The sequence below is a fragment of the Apodemus sylvaticus genome, chromosome 5, assembly GCF_947179515.1.
Source record: "Apodemus sylvaticus chromosome 5, mApoSyl1.1, whole genome shotgun sequence".
NCBI lineage: Eukaryota > Metazoa > Chordata > Mammalia > Rodentia > Muridae > Apodemus > Apodemus sylvaticus.
This window is the reverse complement of record NC_067476.1, coordinates 141,414,201-141,427,884: the sequence shown is the minus strand read 5'-3', so window position 1 is coordinate 141,427,884 and position 13,684 is coordinate 141,414,201. Positions and strand designations below refer to the sequence as shown.

General features: G+C 43.5%; 1 protein-coding gene across 4 annotated transcripts in view; it reads left to right on the top strand.

Annotated features, from left to right (window-relative positions):
• The first annotated feature begins 9,722 nt into the window (after positions 1-9,722).
• LOC127686137 (ubiquinol-cytochrome-c reductase complex assembly factor 1) overlaps positions 9,723-13,684 on the top strand; it is an 84,555-nt gene continuing 80,593 nt past the window's right edge. For 2 of the 4 annotated variants that reach the window (XM_052184057.1, XM_052184058.1), the window contains exon 1: positions 10,034-10,118. Coding sequence is in view for 2 of the 4 variants with exons in the window: in XM_052184055.1 (XP_052040015.1) it covers positions 9,877-9,960 (84 nt within the window). In the remaining 2 variants the exon portion in view is untranslated. Of the gene's footprint in view, positions 9,961-10,033; positions 10,119-13,684 lie in introns of those variants that run through there. The other 2 variants (XM_052184055.1, XM_052184056.1) reach the window with 2 other exon arrangements.

Here is a 13,684-nt window from a genome sequence, read left to right as displayed (position 1 = left end):
GTGGCTCAAACCCACAAGCCGAGGGGCAGCAGGAAGGGGCCACAGGTGCTAGTGGCTGCCCCAAGTACTTATTTCTTGGGCTGTGTGTTTCTTGTTTCTTGGAAAGTTCTTCTCACCTTAGCCCCGGGGTAGAGCATCACCTGAGTTAGAGAGCCTCTCCATAGCCTGAAGGGTTAGGCTTTGAGAGCTTTCTTTCCCACCCCAAACTGCCCTGGACCTGAAAAGAACAACTCAGACTCGATGGCTCCCTTCACCCAACTCTAGAGAACCAATCTGACCATTTTTGAGTCATTAGAGTCCTTCCATTCCAACCTTCAGATCAGAACAATGGCCTCCACGGAGAACTCTCTCCCTCGGCACCACATCTGGCTACAGTCACAGGAAGCTGCATACTTGTGTGCTCCACTATTGCTCAAAGAGCTTCCTGGGGGCTCTGGAGATGGCTCAGTTGGTAAAGCATTTACCACACAAGCATGAAGACCACAGTTTTGGTCCCCGGCAGCCACATAAAACACAGTATAGCAGCACCTGTCTGTAATTCTAGTGCTGGAGAGGTAGAGACAGGCAGATAGATCCCTGAAGCTTGCTATCTGGTCTGCCTAGATGAATCTTTGGACCCCGGGTTTAGTGAGCGACCCTATCTCAAAACATATAGTAGAAAGTGACCAAGGAAGATACCAGACATCAGCAACCTGTGGCCTCTACATGAATAGACATAAATACACACACACACACACACACACACACACACACATGTACATGTGTACTTGGATTCTCATATGCACACATTACACACACCCTCCCTCTCACAAAACAACACAGGGTTTCTATTCGACACCATAGTTCACACTCTCTTAACCATAATCCCCCAGCTCTGAAGGGTTCAAAAGGTGTGTAGCTTCAAACTTCAGTTTTGTCTTCTGTTAGTTATAGGCCTTGGGGGCTGCAGAAATGGGTCAGCAGTTTAGAGCGCTGACTGCTCTTGAAGAGGCCCTGAGTTCAGTTCCCAGCACCCACATCAGGTGGTAAAAACCACCCACGATTCCACTCCTGACTTCTGTAGGTACCTAAACATGCGTGTAAATACATACACATGAATGTGCATGCACACACAATATATATAAATAAAAATAAATCTTAAAAAACATTGCAGGTCTTGAACAAGAATAGATACCACCGTGTAGGCAGATACTCTACAGCTGACTGTGTATCTGACACTCGTCTACAGCCTTTGGGGATTGCATGTCCAGCTTGACTCCTTGTGTGAGAAGAGAAAGAAGGGAAGGAAGGAAAGAAAATAAAAAGGGGCCAAACAATACATTTATTAGCTATTCTTAAAGCTAGCTGTAAGGATATAAAAGACACTCAACCTCATAGAGTAAGTGGCACAAAGATAGAATTCTGTGAATGTTAATTATTATTACATAGTGCCTTAGATTGTCTTAAGTAGGCAGTATAAGAATTGTGTGTGTGTGGCTGGGTGGTGGTGACGCACACCTGTAATCCAAGCACTTGGGAGGCAGAGGCAGGAGGATTTCTGAGTTTGAGGCCAGCCTGGTCTACAGAGTAAGTTCCAGGACAGCCAGGGCTACACAGAGAAACCCTGTCTCGAAAAACAAAACAAAACAAAACAAAAAAACAACAAAAAAAAGAATTGTGTGTGTATGCACACATATCCCCCCCCCCACACACACATATGTGATCATGTGCTTTAAATAGAAGGTGTTTGTGTGTGGTACTTATGTTAATTCTGGCTATCCTGGAACTCACTGTGTAGACCAAGCTGGCCTTGATCTCACAGAGATCTGCCTGCCTCTGCCTCCCTAGTTCTAGGATAAGGTGTGTGCCCGGCTCCTAAGAGCACCATGGACTTTGTTTTTTTCTTTTTCCACACAGGAAGCTGATTCCTGGAGGAGTAGCAGAGTGACAAACACATGCCCCCTGCAGGCCTCCTCATTCTTATACCTACTCTTCTGGGCCCCTGAGTCCACTGACCCCTGTCTTGGCCAGCAATAGAGTCACCTCCCTGGCTTGGCTCCCTGGCCCCAAAAGTGTCTCCTTAGGGACACACCATGCTGTGAATTCCTTGGGAAAATAGCAGAGCAGAGTTTAGGGCAGGAAACATGAGAGGCCCAGAGGGGCGGAAAGGAGGGAGGCTTCCAGCGCTGCGCTCCTCATCGCTGGGCCCTTTCCACATCCTGTGTCCCAGGGTCACAACAGGAGAAACAGTTTCTCCAGGGTTAGGACACACAACCTCGGGAAGTCTTATAGCCTTCACTCTGACTTAGCTGGCTCTCCTGAGCACAGTAGGGCTAGTCACGTGAATGGGAATTGGGGAGTTCAGGCCCTGGGTTCTACCACTGTCCAGCTAAGTAGCCCAGACCAAGTTAGTTAACCTCTCCAAGCCTCAGTTTCGCTTTCTGTAAAAAGAGATAATATAAAAGTTATAAATCTGGAGCTTGAGAGATGGCTTGGCTGTTAAAAGGACTTGCTGCTCTTGTGGAAAGACTATGTTTGTCTCCCAGCACCCGCATAGCAGCTCACGACCATCTGTAACTCCAGTTCCAGAGGAGGCAGCATCCTTTTCTGGTGTCTATGGGCACCGTCCTTTCATGGGGTACACATACTAAGTAGTGTACATGTGTACACACCGGGAACACTCATGCACATGAAATAAAATATATATGACTCCTGAAAATTTGCAAGCCCTCGGATTCAGGATATAAGGGTATTCATTCATTTCACCAATCATCGATTTACTCATTCATTCATTGCTTAGTGAATAGTTATTGAAAGTCCAGTTCACACAGGTAACACTGTACTGAGTGTTACCATAACAAAGTCAGCAGCATTGCAGATGTTTACCAAGGGCTTGTCATGCCCTCACAATGTACTTAAGGTTGATGCATAAATGGAAAAGAAAACAAAGGGGGTTGGGATAAGGGCTGGGTGAGACCAAATGAAATAGAACAGGAAACCAAATGACACCAAAGCAAAACAAAAACCCACCTATCTGTTTAAACCCATGGAGCGATTCCATAAGTAGATATAGGATATGGATATAGACAGGATAATTTTGCTAACTTCAGACTGAAGGGAGACGTCATCATAGGAGGTTGTGAAGCTGGTGGAGTTAATGGAATATAACATGGCTGCCTGAAGGTAATACAAGTGTGAGTTTCGGGACTGGGGCAATAGTTCACAGTTCAGAGGCAGACTGGCTCTCCAGGCATGTGCATGACTCTGGGGTTGAACCCAACACTGCAAAGAAAGAAAGAAAGAAAGAAAGAAAGAAAGAAAGAAAGAAAGAAAGAAAGAAAGAAAGAAAGAAAGAAAGAAAGAAAGAAAGAAAGAAAGAAAGAAAGAAAGAAAGAAAGAAAGAGAAAGAAAAAAGAAAGAAAGAAAGAGAAAAGGAAGGAAGAAAGAAAGAGAGAGAGAGAAAGAAAAATGAGAAACAAAAGTAGTGTTCATTATGTGAATGTCACCTGGCTTAAACACACACACACACACACACACACACACACACACACACACAGAGGACAATGGTAGCAAGTGGCCTAGAAATAATGTCTTAAGAGATTTAGCTGAAGAGGCTACAGCTATCAAGATGAGGAAGGGGAAGCAGAGCAGCAGTGTGAGGAGACATTGAAGCCTTTAGAAGCCAAAGGGACAAGAGATGCAATCAAAACATGCAGGACAGAACAATGCAGTAAGAGATGCAAATGCAACTGATGTAGGGTGGGACCAACCTATCATCCTTAACTCATATAACTAACCCTATGGCATGGATGCTATAACCGTCATTCTGTGCATGCCGTACTGGACTACACTGTTACCTATGAAGATTCTGGAATCTTCACCGTTTTTTTTCTCCCCCAAACAGAGGGTTTCTCTGTGTAGCCCTGGTTGTCTTAGAACTCACTCTGTAGATCAGGCTGACCTCTAATTCAGAGATCCACCTGTCTTTGCATCCAGTGTGCTGGGATTACAGACATGGGCCACCAACTCCCGACTGTTTTTCTTTTTTAAGGGTTATGAATTTTTTATTTCTGAAAATTTTTTATTTGTGTATGTTTATCACACATGATATTGGGTTTTATGGAGACTTTTTATAGAAGTAGATACTGTACTCTGAGAATATCAGTCTATCCCTAGTGTTTGTTATGTTTTGTTTTGTTTTTGAGACAAGATTTCATACCATACTAGTCCAGGCTGGCCTTGAACTCACAGCAAACATCCTGCATCTGCACCCTTTGGGCTGGGATTATGGGCATGTGCTTCTACTTTACCTGGCTTAAAGAACTTTTAATACTAAAGATAGTTGAGGTGAGATCCTCTGACCTTTGCACATTTTCTGTGGCACATATTCCTACATTCAGTTGCACACACATACTTGATAATAAATTAACAATTGAAAAATAAGATGGAGTGTGATTGAGGAAGACATCTGATGACCACCTGTCATTTCCATATGCATGGGTACAGACATGCACATGCAGAAACACATAACACACACATGCATATATACATGTAAACACACTCACAGGCACAGACATGTACACATCAACAACCTCACCAAACTAAGAATATTTCTTAGTCTGATGAACACTGTATACATACACACTCCACAAAATGGTGAAAGAACATGTTAGGACATTTGTTTACCAACATGCAAAAGGATGTAATTAGATCCTTACTTTATACTACAGACAAAATTCAATTCAAAATTTATTGATGACTTTCAGCATTCAGGAGGCAGGAACAGGTAGATCTCTGTGAGTTTGAAACCAGCCTTATCCACACAGTGTGAGACTTTTGTTTCAAAATAAAAGTTTATTGAAGTTAAGCATTAGACCTGAAACTTAAAAAACTATGGATTAAAGAGTAGGTGAACAGCTCCCTGACATTGGTCTGGGTAACATTTTTTAAAGCTTTATTTTGAGTGGGTGTGAGTGTGGGTATGCATGTGCCATGGCGAACTCCTGGAGGTCAGAGGACAAAACTGTGATCCCCGCAGGAGCCTCTTGTTGATTCCTTTGTCTCTGTCTCCTGTCTCACAGTAGGAGTGTTGGGACTGCTGACATTTGCCACCCACCCAGACTTTTATGTGTATTCTAGGATCATCACACTCACACCATCGGGTTTATGCAGCAAGTACTTTTACCCTCTGAGCCACTGCCCTGACCCAATAGTTCCTTTGAGTTTTTGAGACAGGGTCTGACTTTGTAGAACAGGCTGGCCTCAAACTTACAAAGATCCACCTGCCTCTTCCTTCTGAGTTCTAGGATTATAGGTGAGTTCCAAACATATCTGGTTCCAATATATATACATATTTAAATTTTTACTATTTTAAACTGTGTGTGTGCATGCATGCATGCATATGTATTCAGTTGACCACCAAAGCCAGAGGCATCAATCCTCCTTGGCTCTGGAGTTGCAAGTAGTTGTGAGCCACGCCCATGTGGGTGTTAGGAAAAGAACTTGGTCCTCCAGAAAAGTAGTATTTGCTCTTAAACACTGAGCCATCTCTATAGCTTTAACAATTGCTATTTTTATTATTATATTATTATTATTATAAATAATGTTTTTTTAGAGAATCTCACTATATAGCAGTGGCTAACCTGGAGCTCTATATGTAGACTAGGCTGGCCTCTGCCTGCCAAGTGCTGAGATTAAAGGCATGCATTATCATGCCCAACTTCAGTAGTTTTTAAAATTTAACTTGTTTTATGATCTCCAAAATATGGTAACAACAAAACCATGACAATTGTAACTGCTTCAAACTAGAAACAGAAACAATTAGCAGAGTGAAGAGGTGCCTATAGAATGGGGAAAGTATTGGCAAACCATACATCTGATAATGATGCTAATATCCAAATTACACAAAGACTACACTCAGCTCAACAGCAACAAGATTATCTGATTAAAGACTAGGCAAAGAGGCCTGGAGAAATGGCTCAGCAGTGAAGAACACTGGATGATCTTCCAAAGGACAATCCCAGCACCCACATAGCAGCTCACAACTATCTGTAACTCCAATTCTCAGGGCTCTGACACACACAGGATACAAGGAGGCAGAACAGCAATATGCATATAATAAAAATAAAAAAACATAAAAAATAACAAAAAATGTAAGGAGCTAGTGAGATGGCTCAGTGGTTAGGGGCAGTGATCGTTTTTCAGAGGACCGGGGTTCAATTCCCAGCACCGCATGGCAGTTCTCAGCTGTCTGTAACTCCAAGATCTGACACCCTCACTCAGACACACACGCAGGCAAAACATCAATGCAGATATAAATAAATCCAATATTAAAATGACTAGGCAAAGGGGTCATTGCCTTTGGTACAACTCACTGGTACAGGGAGCTCTTGCCCCTCACCTCCATGAACAATACTCTGGCTTTGATTTCTGGCACCACACAGATAACAAAACAGACAAACTGCTGATATGGTGGTACATGACTTTAATCCTAGAATAATACAGTGGGCGGAAGTAGAGGTCTCTTTGAGTTCAAGGCCTGTCTGATTTATACAGAAAATTATGGGCTAGCCAGGCTTACTTGTCACAAGCCACCTACCCACCCAGTCACCTAGCAACCAACCAACCAACCAAGCCAACACTGGCCCACAATAATGGGCAAAGGAATTTTTGAAAATAGTCATTTTTCCCCAAAAGATATATAATTAGCCAATAGGCATATGGATAATACTTCATCATTAATAATCGATTGAAACCACAATAAGATACATCACATCGATGAGGCTAGATTTTATAACTGGTATTGGTGAAGAAGGAAAAAGAAACACTCACGGTACTGTAAGCAGGAATACAAGTTACAATAGCTACTGAAGGGACAAAATGGAAGACCCCATAAAAACTTAAAAGCAGAATTATTATATAATCTAGCGATCCTACTCTTGGCCATCTATCTACAGACAATGAAATCAGTATTCACACGTTCATGCAGCATCAATAACAACTGCCAACACATGAAACTGATAACACAAGTGTTCCTCAACAGATCAGCAGGGAAAGGAAATGTTTGTATTCATAGTAGAATGCTGTTCAGCCAGACAAAGAAGTCTCCTGTCTATTGGGGCAATATTCCTGAAGCCAGAGGACATTGTTATGTGAAACAAGTCAGACACAGACAAGAACTTCACCTGAAAATGAACTCATGGAAGTGAACGGCAAATGTGGCTCTTAGGAGTCCAGAAGGAGGCTGAAATGTTGGTCACAGGACACAAAACTTTACTTAGAAAGGAAGAATAAAGTCAAGAGGCCTATTATAGTTTGATGACTATAGTTAACTGCTCGCTCTTACATATATATATATATATATATATATATATATATATACACACACACACACATATATTACACAGTTTCTTTGTGTAGCACTGGTTGGCCTGGAACTCACAATATAGACCAGGCTGATCAAACTCGGAGATCCACCTGCCTCTGCCTCCCTAGTGCTGGGATTAAACATTTGTCACCACTACCAGGTGCATTTTATTGATTACTTTTTTTTTTTTTTGTTTTGTTTTGTTTTTTTTTTCAAGTCAGGGTTTCTCTGTATAGCCCTGGCTGTCCTGGAACTCACTCTGTAGACCAGGCTGGCTTTGAACTCAGAAATCTGCCTGCCTCTGCCTCCCAAGTGCTGGGATTAAAGGTGTGTGACACCACTGCCCAGCTGGTTTTATTTTAACCCTTTCTTTTCTTTTCTTTCTTTCTTTCTTTCTTTCTTTCTTTCTTTCTTTCTTTTTTTTTTTTTTTTTGAATTTTTTTTTTCCCCGAGACAGGGTTTCTCTGTATAGCCCTGGCTGTCCTGGAACTCACTCTGTAGAACAGGCTGGCCTTGAATTCAGAAATCCGCCTGCCTCTGCCTCCCAGAGTGCTGGGATTACAGGTTTACACCACCACTGCCCGACAACCCTTTCTTTCTTTTTCTTTCTTTCTTTCTTTCTTTCTTTCTTTCTTTCTTTCTTTCTTTCTTTCTTTCTTTCTTTCTTTCTTCTTTCCTTCCTTCCTTTCTTTCAATTTTATTATATGTATATGTATACACTGTAATTGTCAGTGTACGTATATACATATAATAAATAATTCAAACACCAGAAGAGGGCATTACACATGGTTGTGAACCACCATGAAGTTGGTGGGAATTGAACTCAGGATCCATGGAAGAGCAGTCAGTGTTCCTAACCACTGAGCCATCTCTCCAGCCCAGAGAATGGTTTTATTTTTAAAGGCAGAAACCACTTCCTGGCATCTTCCTCAGCAGCTGTCGGGGTCTTCACATATAAGCAAGCAGTTTAACAGAAGCTGAGATAAGCAGTTAGTTGGAGGGGGAGCAAGAACTAAGATATGTTAACTAGGGCATCTTGACCTTGGGTTCCTGGAATAGAGTTGGGTAATTTTCCCCAGGATTCTCCGTCAAGGAGATCAATTCTAGTTAAACCTGAAATGGCCTCTGCAAGAATACAAGATGGAGGAACCTCTGCCCTGCCTTGCTCTGTCACAAGGTTAATTTAGTGATTTCACATGCAAACATTTAAAACTTGATAAATATACAGAATTTTCGCAGTTGTGAGGCAGAGGCAGTTGGTTTTCAGTGAGTTCCAGGCCAGCCAAGGCTACGGGGTGAGACCTGCTTAAAAAAATAAGCAAACAACCAAGAAAACCCCAAAAAACAAAATTAAGAGGCTAGACAGAACCACAGGCCTGAGAGATGACAGCACAGGAGAACCAGGACTACAAGAACAGCCTCAGCTACATAGAGTCCGAAGTCAGCCTGGGCTACACCAAATTTTATTTAAAAGGGAGAAAGAAGGGGAAAAAAGATCACCCTGACTCCCACCTTACTTGTCAGTTCCACCTATAGGCTTTATCCTACTAAGCTGGCCAAGTACTTGCTCATATTGTTTTTATTAGCTATTTATTGTTTCCTTTATATCAGTTTTTTTTTTTTTTTTTTAATTTTCTGGGTAGTTGTCTACCCAGACCTATGCTATCTGTACTTGCCCTGCTAGCTCACAAGCTCCAGTTACCCACACCTGCCTGGTATCCAGTGCACACTGAATGAATACTGAATACTCAATAGGTCTTTATTGACTGGTGGACTGGAAGTGCTTCAACCGCTAGGCCTGCCTCCTGGTCAGTCACTGAAGCAGCAATGTCTTCTCTTTTCTACTCCTCACGGGACATGAGTTCTTCGGCTAAGACGATCCATTTGCCCACTTGCACAGGCAACGCCTTTCATCCTTCTTTCTCCTCAATTATGAATTATGTTTTGTTTGTTTTTGGAGATGAGGGTTTCTCCTGGCTGTCCTGGAACTCACTCTGTAGACAAGGCTGGCTTCGAACTCAGAGATCAGCCTGTTTGTACCTCTTCAGTGCTGGAGTTTCTACACGCTTGGCTGTTCCTTTACTAATGTTTTCCTATCAGTATTCAAAGATGTATTAACCAGTCAAGCGTCAGGTCAGCACCTGACAACCTCCTTTTCTGGCTTTTCAGGACAGTGCTCTTAGGTTCTCAGACTCTCTGGCCTCTTTTTAAATTACTGGGACATCTGGGGGTGGAGTCAGGAAAGGAATGGCTGTTAGGGGTTAACCGAAGGATGAGAGCGGGGTGAGAGGCCAGGCCCGGGGGTGTGCAGAGGAAGAACGTGAGCCCTTGTGACGCGAAGCCGGGACTTAAGACCGGCGACGAGTCTCGCGTCCTGGAACCTCTTTCAGATCCACCGCCGGAAAATCGCCGGTGCGCAGTGCGACATCTACGCCTGCGCCGCCGCCAGAGCCTGGCTACCTTTTGCAAGGGGACAGAGGCTGAGTGGGTGGCGACAATCGGGATTCCGGAAGCCCACCTTTCACCCGGAAATGATTGTGGAGGAACATGGCGTTGCTGGTGCGAGTCCTTGTGAGTGCAGGAGTACTTTTCTAGAGACGCACGCGCGTCTCCAGGTTGGGCTTAGAGAGGGCGGGGCGGGCAGAGCAGGGGAGAAACGGGGGAGCCTGTGCTGTAGCACCGTTGCTTGGTCGCCTTTCCCCAGGGAAACTGAAGCACCTTCCCACTTCTCCTTACCCCTGTTTTGGCCTTGGCTCCTTCACCTTTTTAGAAGGTAGTGACTACGGATCTTTAAGTGATGAGGGTCGTTCTCTGGGATAAGAACACGTGGGGCACTGATTGGAGTCGGGGGTTTGGGGGCAGAGCGGGGTCGGGGCGGGGAAGACCAGGGGAGATGGATCCAGTTCACGTCTTCACAGTGTGCAGTGTGACCTTGAGTAAGATACTGGAGGGTCCCGGTCCAGGAGAAAAATAAGGACAATTTATCTCTTGCAGTCCCCTTTGGATTCTGAGGATCTTTGAGTTGGTTGTAGAGACTTTAAATGCATTTTTACTTGTATAGTTCAGTGGAATGCGTAAGTTATTAGAGCAAAGACTGCAGGAGAGACTGTCCTGTGGCTTTCTCTATGCCCAGCATTCTATTTGGCACAACCTAACACTTGCTGAATGAATGAATGAATGAATGAATGAAGAAAGGAAAGACTTCTAGACTGGTTCTTATCTGTGTGGGGAGCTCTGTCCAATTCCTACCTGAGATTTGGCCTTAAATACTCTTTAGAGTCACTACTGACTTTTAGGACAAGTTAAGAAAACGAGCGGAACTGGTTCCTACTCATTAAGAGACAGGCAGTTTGTAATTTAAATCAGGTATTTACAGAACTTGGTCAAGAGCACAGTTTTTACATAGCAGACATTATTCCTGCCTCTCTCTCTTGCTTTATCACTTTATGTGTTTTACATCATTTCACACTACACTCTACTTAAGTACCTGGCCATCCTAGCAAACTACTTCTTCAGTTGTTACCTCAGTTGCTGCTCAAGAGATTTTGTTGGGAGAGGAGAGGCGTTACCCAAAGAGTGGGTCACTTGCTGAAGTAATTACAGATGCTAACTAAGGCAGAAGTGGAGCTGAGCTCTGAGGATGACTGGGGAAATGGCAACTGGCCTGTTGTAAATTATTTATGTGGGCACACGTGCAACGGCGTGTGTGTGTGTGTGTGTGTGTGTGTGTGTGTGTGTGTGTGTGAAGTGAGGGTTAAACCTTACGCAAGCTAGATAAGGAATTTACTGCCTAGCCCTAAATTATTTTTGAAGACAGATACTTTGGTGAAAGAGAAAGTAAATTTGGGCTAGAGACCTGAAACGAACACCTCGATCTATCTTGGAGATTCTTGGGCAGCTCGCTTAAATTTGTTGTTCCTGAGCGTACGGATTGTTACAGGTTCATTTCTTTGCAGATAGCATCCATAAAAACTACCTCTCATTTACTCTCTATTAGGTGGACCTGGTTTTCTGTTTCCTGTTTATTTTTCTTGGTACAAACATGCACAATTAAATAAGGAAACTCTTTTCCCTGCTTATTCCCCGAGGTCGTCTTATACATCCTAACAGTACGTGATGAAGCTATGAGACCTTCCCTGGGCTAGTTCACGGTGGAAATCGGCCTGAAAGCAGTAGCAGGTGTTTATTGCTGCCTGTTCAGAAGGGGGATTTGGGCTAGTTCAGACTGCCAGGGCTTCGCAGTAATGCTCAAGCGAGCCTCTCTAGACCTGGAAAGTCTTGGTGGAAATCTTGGCTCCACCACTTGCTGTAGACTCCTAAGTATCTGACTTTTCTGAGCCTCAGGTTTCTTCCTTTCTTCCTTCCTTCCTTCCTTCCTTCCTTCCTTCCTTCCTTCCTTCCTCCCTTCCTTCCTTCCTTCCTCCCTCCCTTCTTTCCCTCCCTCCCTCCCTCCTTTCCTTCCTTCCTTCCTTCCTTCCTTCTTGTTTTTTCTTCCTTTCTCTTCCTTTCTCTGTCTTTCTCGTTTTTTTTTTTTTTTTTTTTTTGAGACAGGGTTTCTTTTTATAGCTTTGGCTGTCCTGAAACTTTCCCTGTAGATCAGGCTAGCCTCGAACTTAGAGACCTGAGTTATTTCTTCATGTGCGTGGGTGCGCACATGCCTGGACACACATACCACACTGAATATGGAGGTTAAATGACAACCTGTGGGTCCCAGGGATAAAAACCACATCAGCTGGTTGCTTTTTCTTAGTGAGCCATCTCACTGATACCAGCATTTTGCTTTGTTATTTTTTCATTTTTGTTTTTGTTTTTTTGTTTGTTTGTTTTTGAGACAAGGTTCATTGTGTAGCCTTGGCTGTCCTGGAACTCAGGATCAGGATAGCTTCCAATTCATAGAGATCTGCCTGCCTCCATTCCCCAAGTGCTGGGATTAAAGGCATGCACCACCACCGCCCAGCAACAACAAAGTTGTGTATCTCTGGAGAAATGACCAAGCTGTTTGCTTTTTTGGGTGTAGGATGAGGTCTTTCTTTGTAACTCTGGCTGGCCTTGAACTTGTATTAATCCTGTCTGTCTTTTTGGGGGGAAGGTAGTCTCTACTTAGCCTTGGCCTTCCTGGGACTCAGTTACAGTTGCCTCCCTCTGCCTCCCAATTGCTGAGATTAAAGAGCACTCACTTGTTTGGTTTTTTTAAAAAACAGTTTCAAGTAGGTCTTCCTGGAACTCTGTATGTAGCTGAGGCTAGCCTTAAATGCCTTACCATGATAGGCAGATGCACTATATATAAGACCTAGCCCATGGTAAAAGCTTTTACAGTATTTTGGGGGGGGAGGGGGAGGAGGAGAATTTTTTTGTGATTATACTGGAGATATAATTAGCACACTAATTTATTGCAATTTAGTGTGAGTTGCTCCCCCTTGATTTTAGAGATATTAAGAACTGTGCTTCTGTATAGCTGTATTTATGTCTTGTTTTATGATGCTACTGTCGTTCAGATCACAGCTTTCTATATGTATATCAGCAGGTTTATAATTGTCTTTTATTAGTATCTTTTAAATTAAAATATTGAGATTAAAGGCAACCAGTGGTGTCTGTGCCTTTAATCCCAGCTGTGGCAGGGTCGGAGGGTGGTGTGGGGGAGGGGATGATCTCTGAGTTTGAGGCCAGCCTGATCTACAGTGCAAGTTCCAGGATAGCCAGGAGTACACAAGGAAATCCTGTCTTGAAACTCCCCTTCCTCCCTCCCCTAACCCCCCATGTAAGCATAATAAAAAGATCACTTACTTAAGTAGTTAGCGTTACCGTGTATTTCATCTCCTCGTGTAGATTTGAATTGTTGTCCAGCACCCCCTAATTTTGTGATTTTAGGTGCATGAGTATTTTGCCTGTGTGTATATACATGCAGCACATGCATGCTTGGCGCCCACCGAGCTCAGAAAAAGGTGCCGGGTCTCCCGAGACCAGAATTACAGCCAGTTATGAGTCACCGCGTGGTGTGGTGGGAACTGGACCTGGGTTCTCTGCAAGAACGACAGTGCTTTTACCACTGAGCCAATGTGACAGCCCGTCCAGCATCCTTTTGGGGGGGAGGGAAGGGAAAGGAATATTTTTTGTAGGTTATGTTTGCTGTCTATACATTCTCTCAGTGTTTGTTTATGTGGGAAGTTTTTGTTTTACCTTCCACTTTATTTTCAATTGCTAGCTATTGAACTTTTACCTGTTGGTTCCCATTCAGCCCTCCCCCCCTTTTTCTTTTTGAGACAGGGTCCCACAGTGTAACGTAGACTAGCCTCAGACTTGCCATAGTTCTTCCCGGGGGACCTGGGTGCTAGCATTACA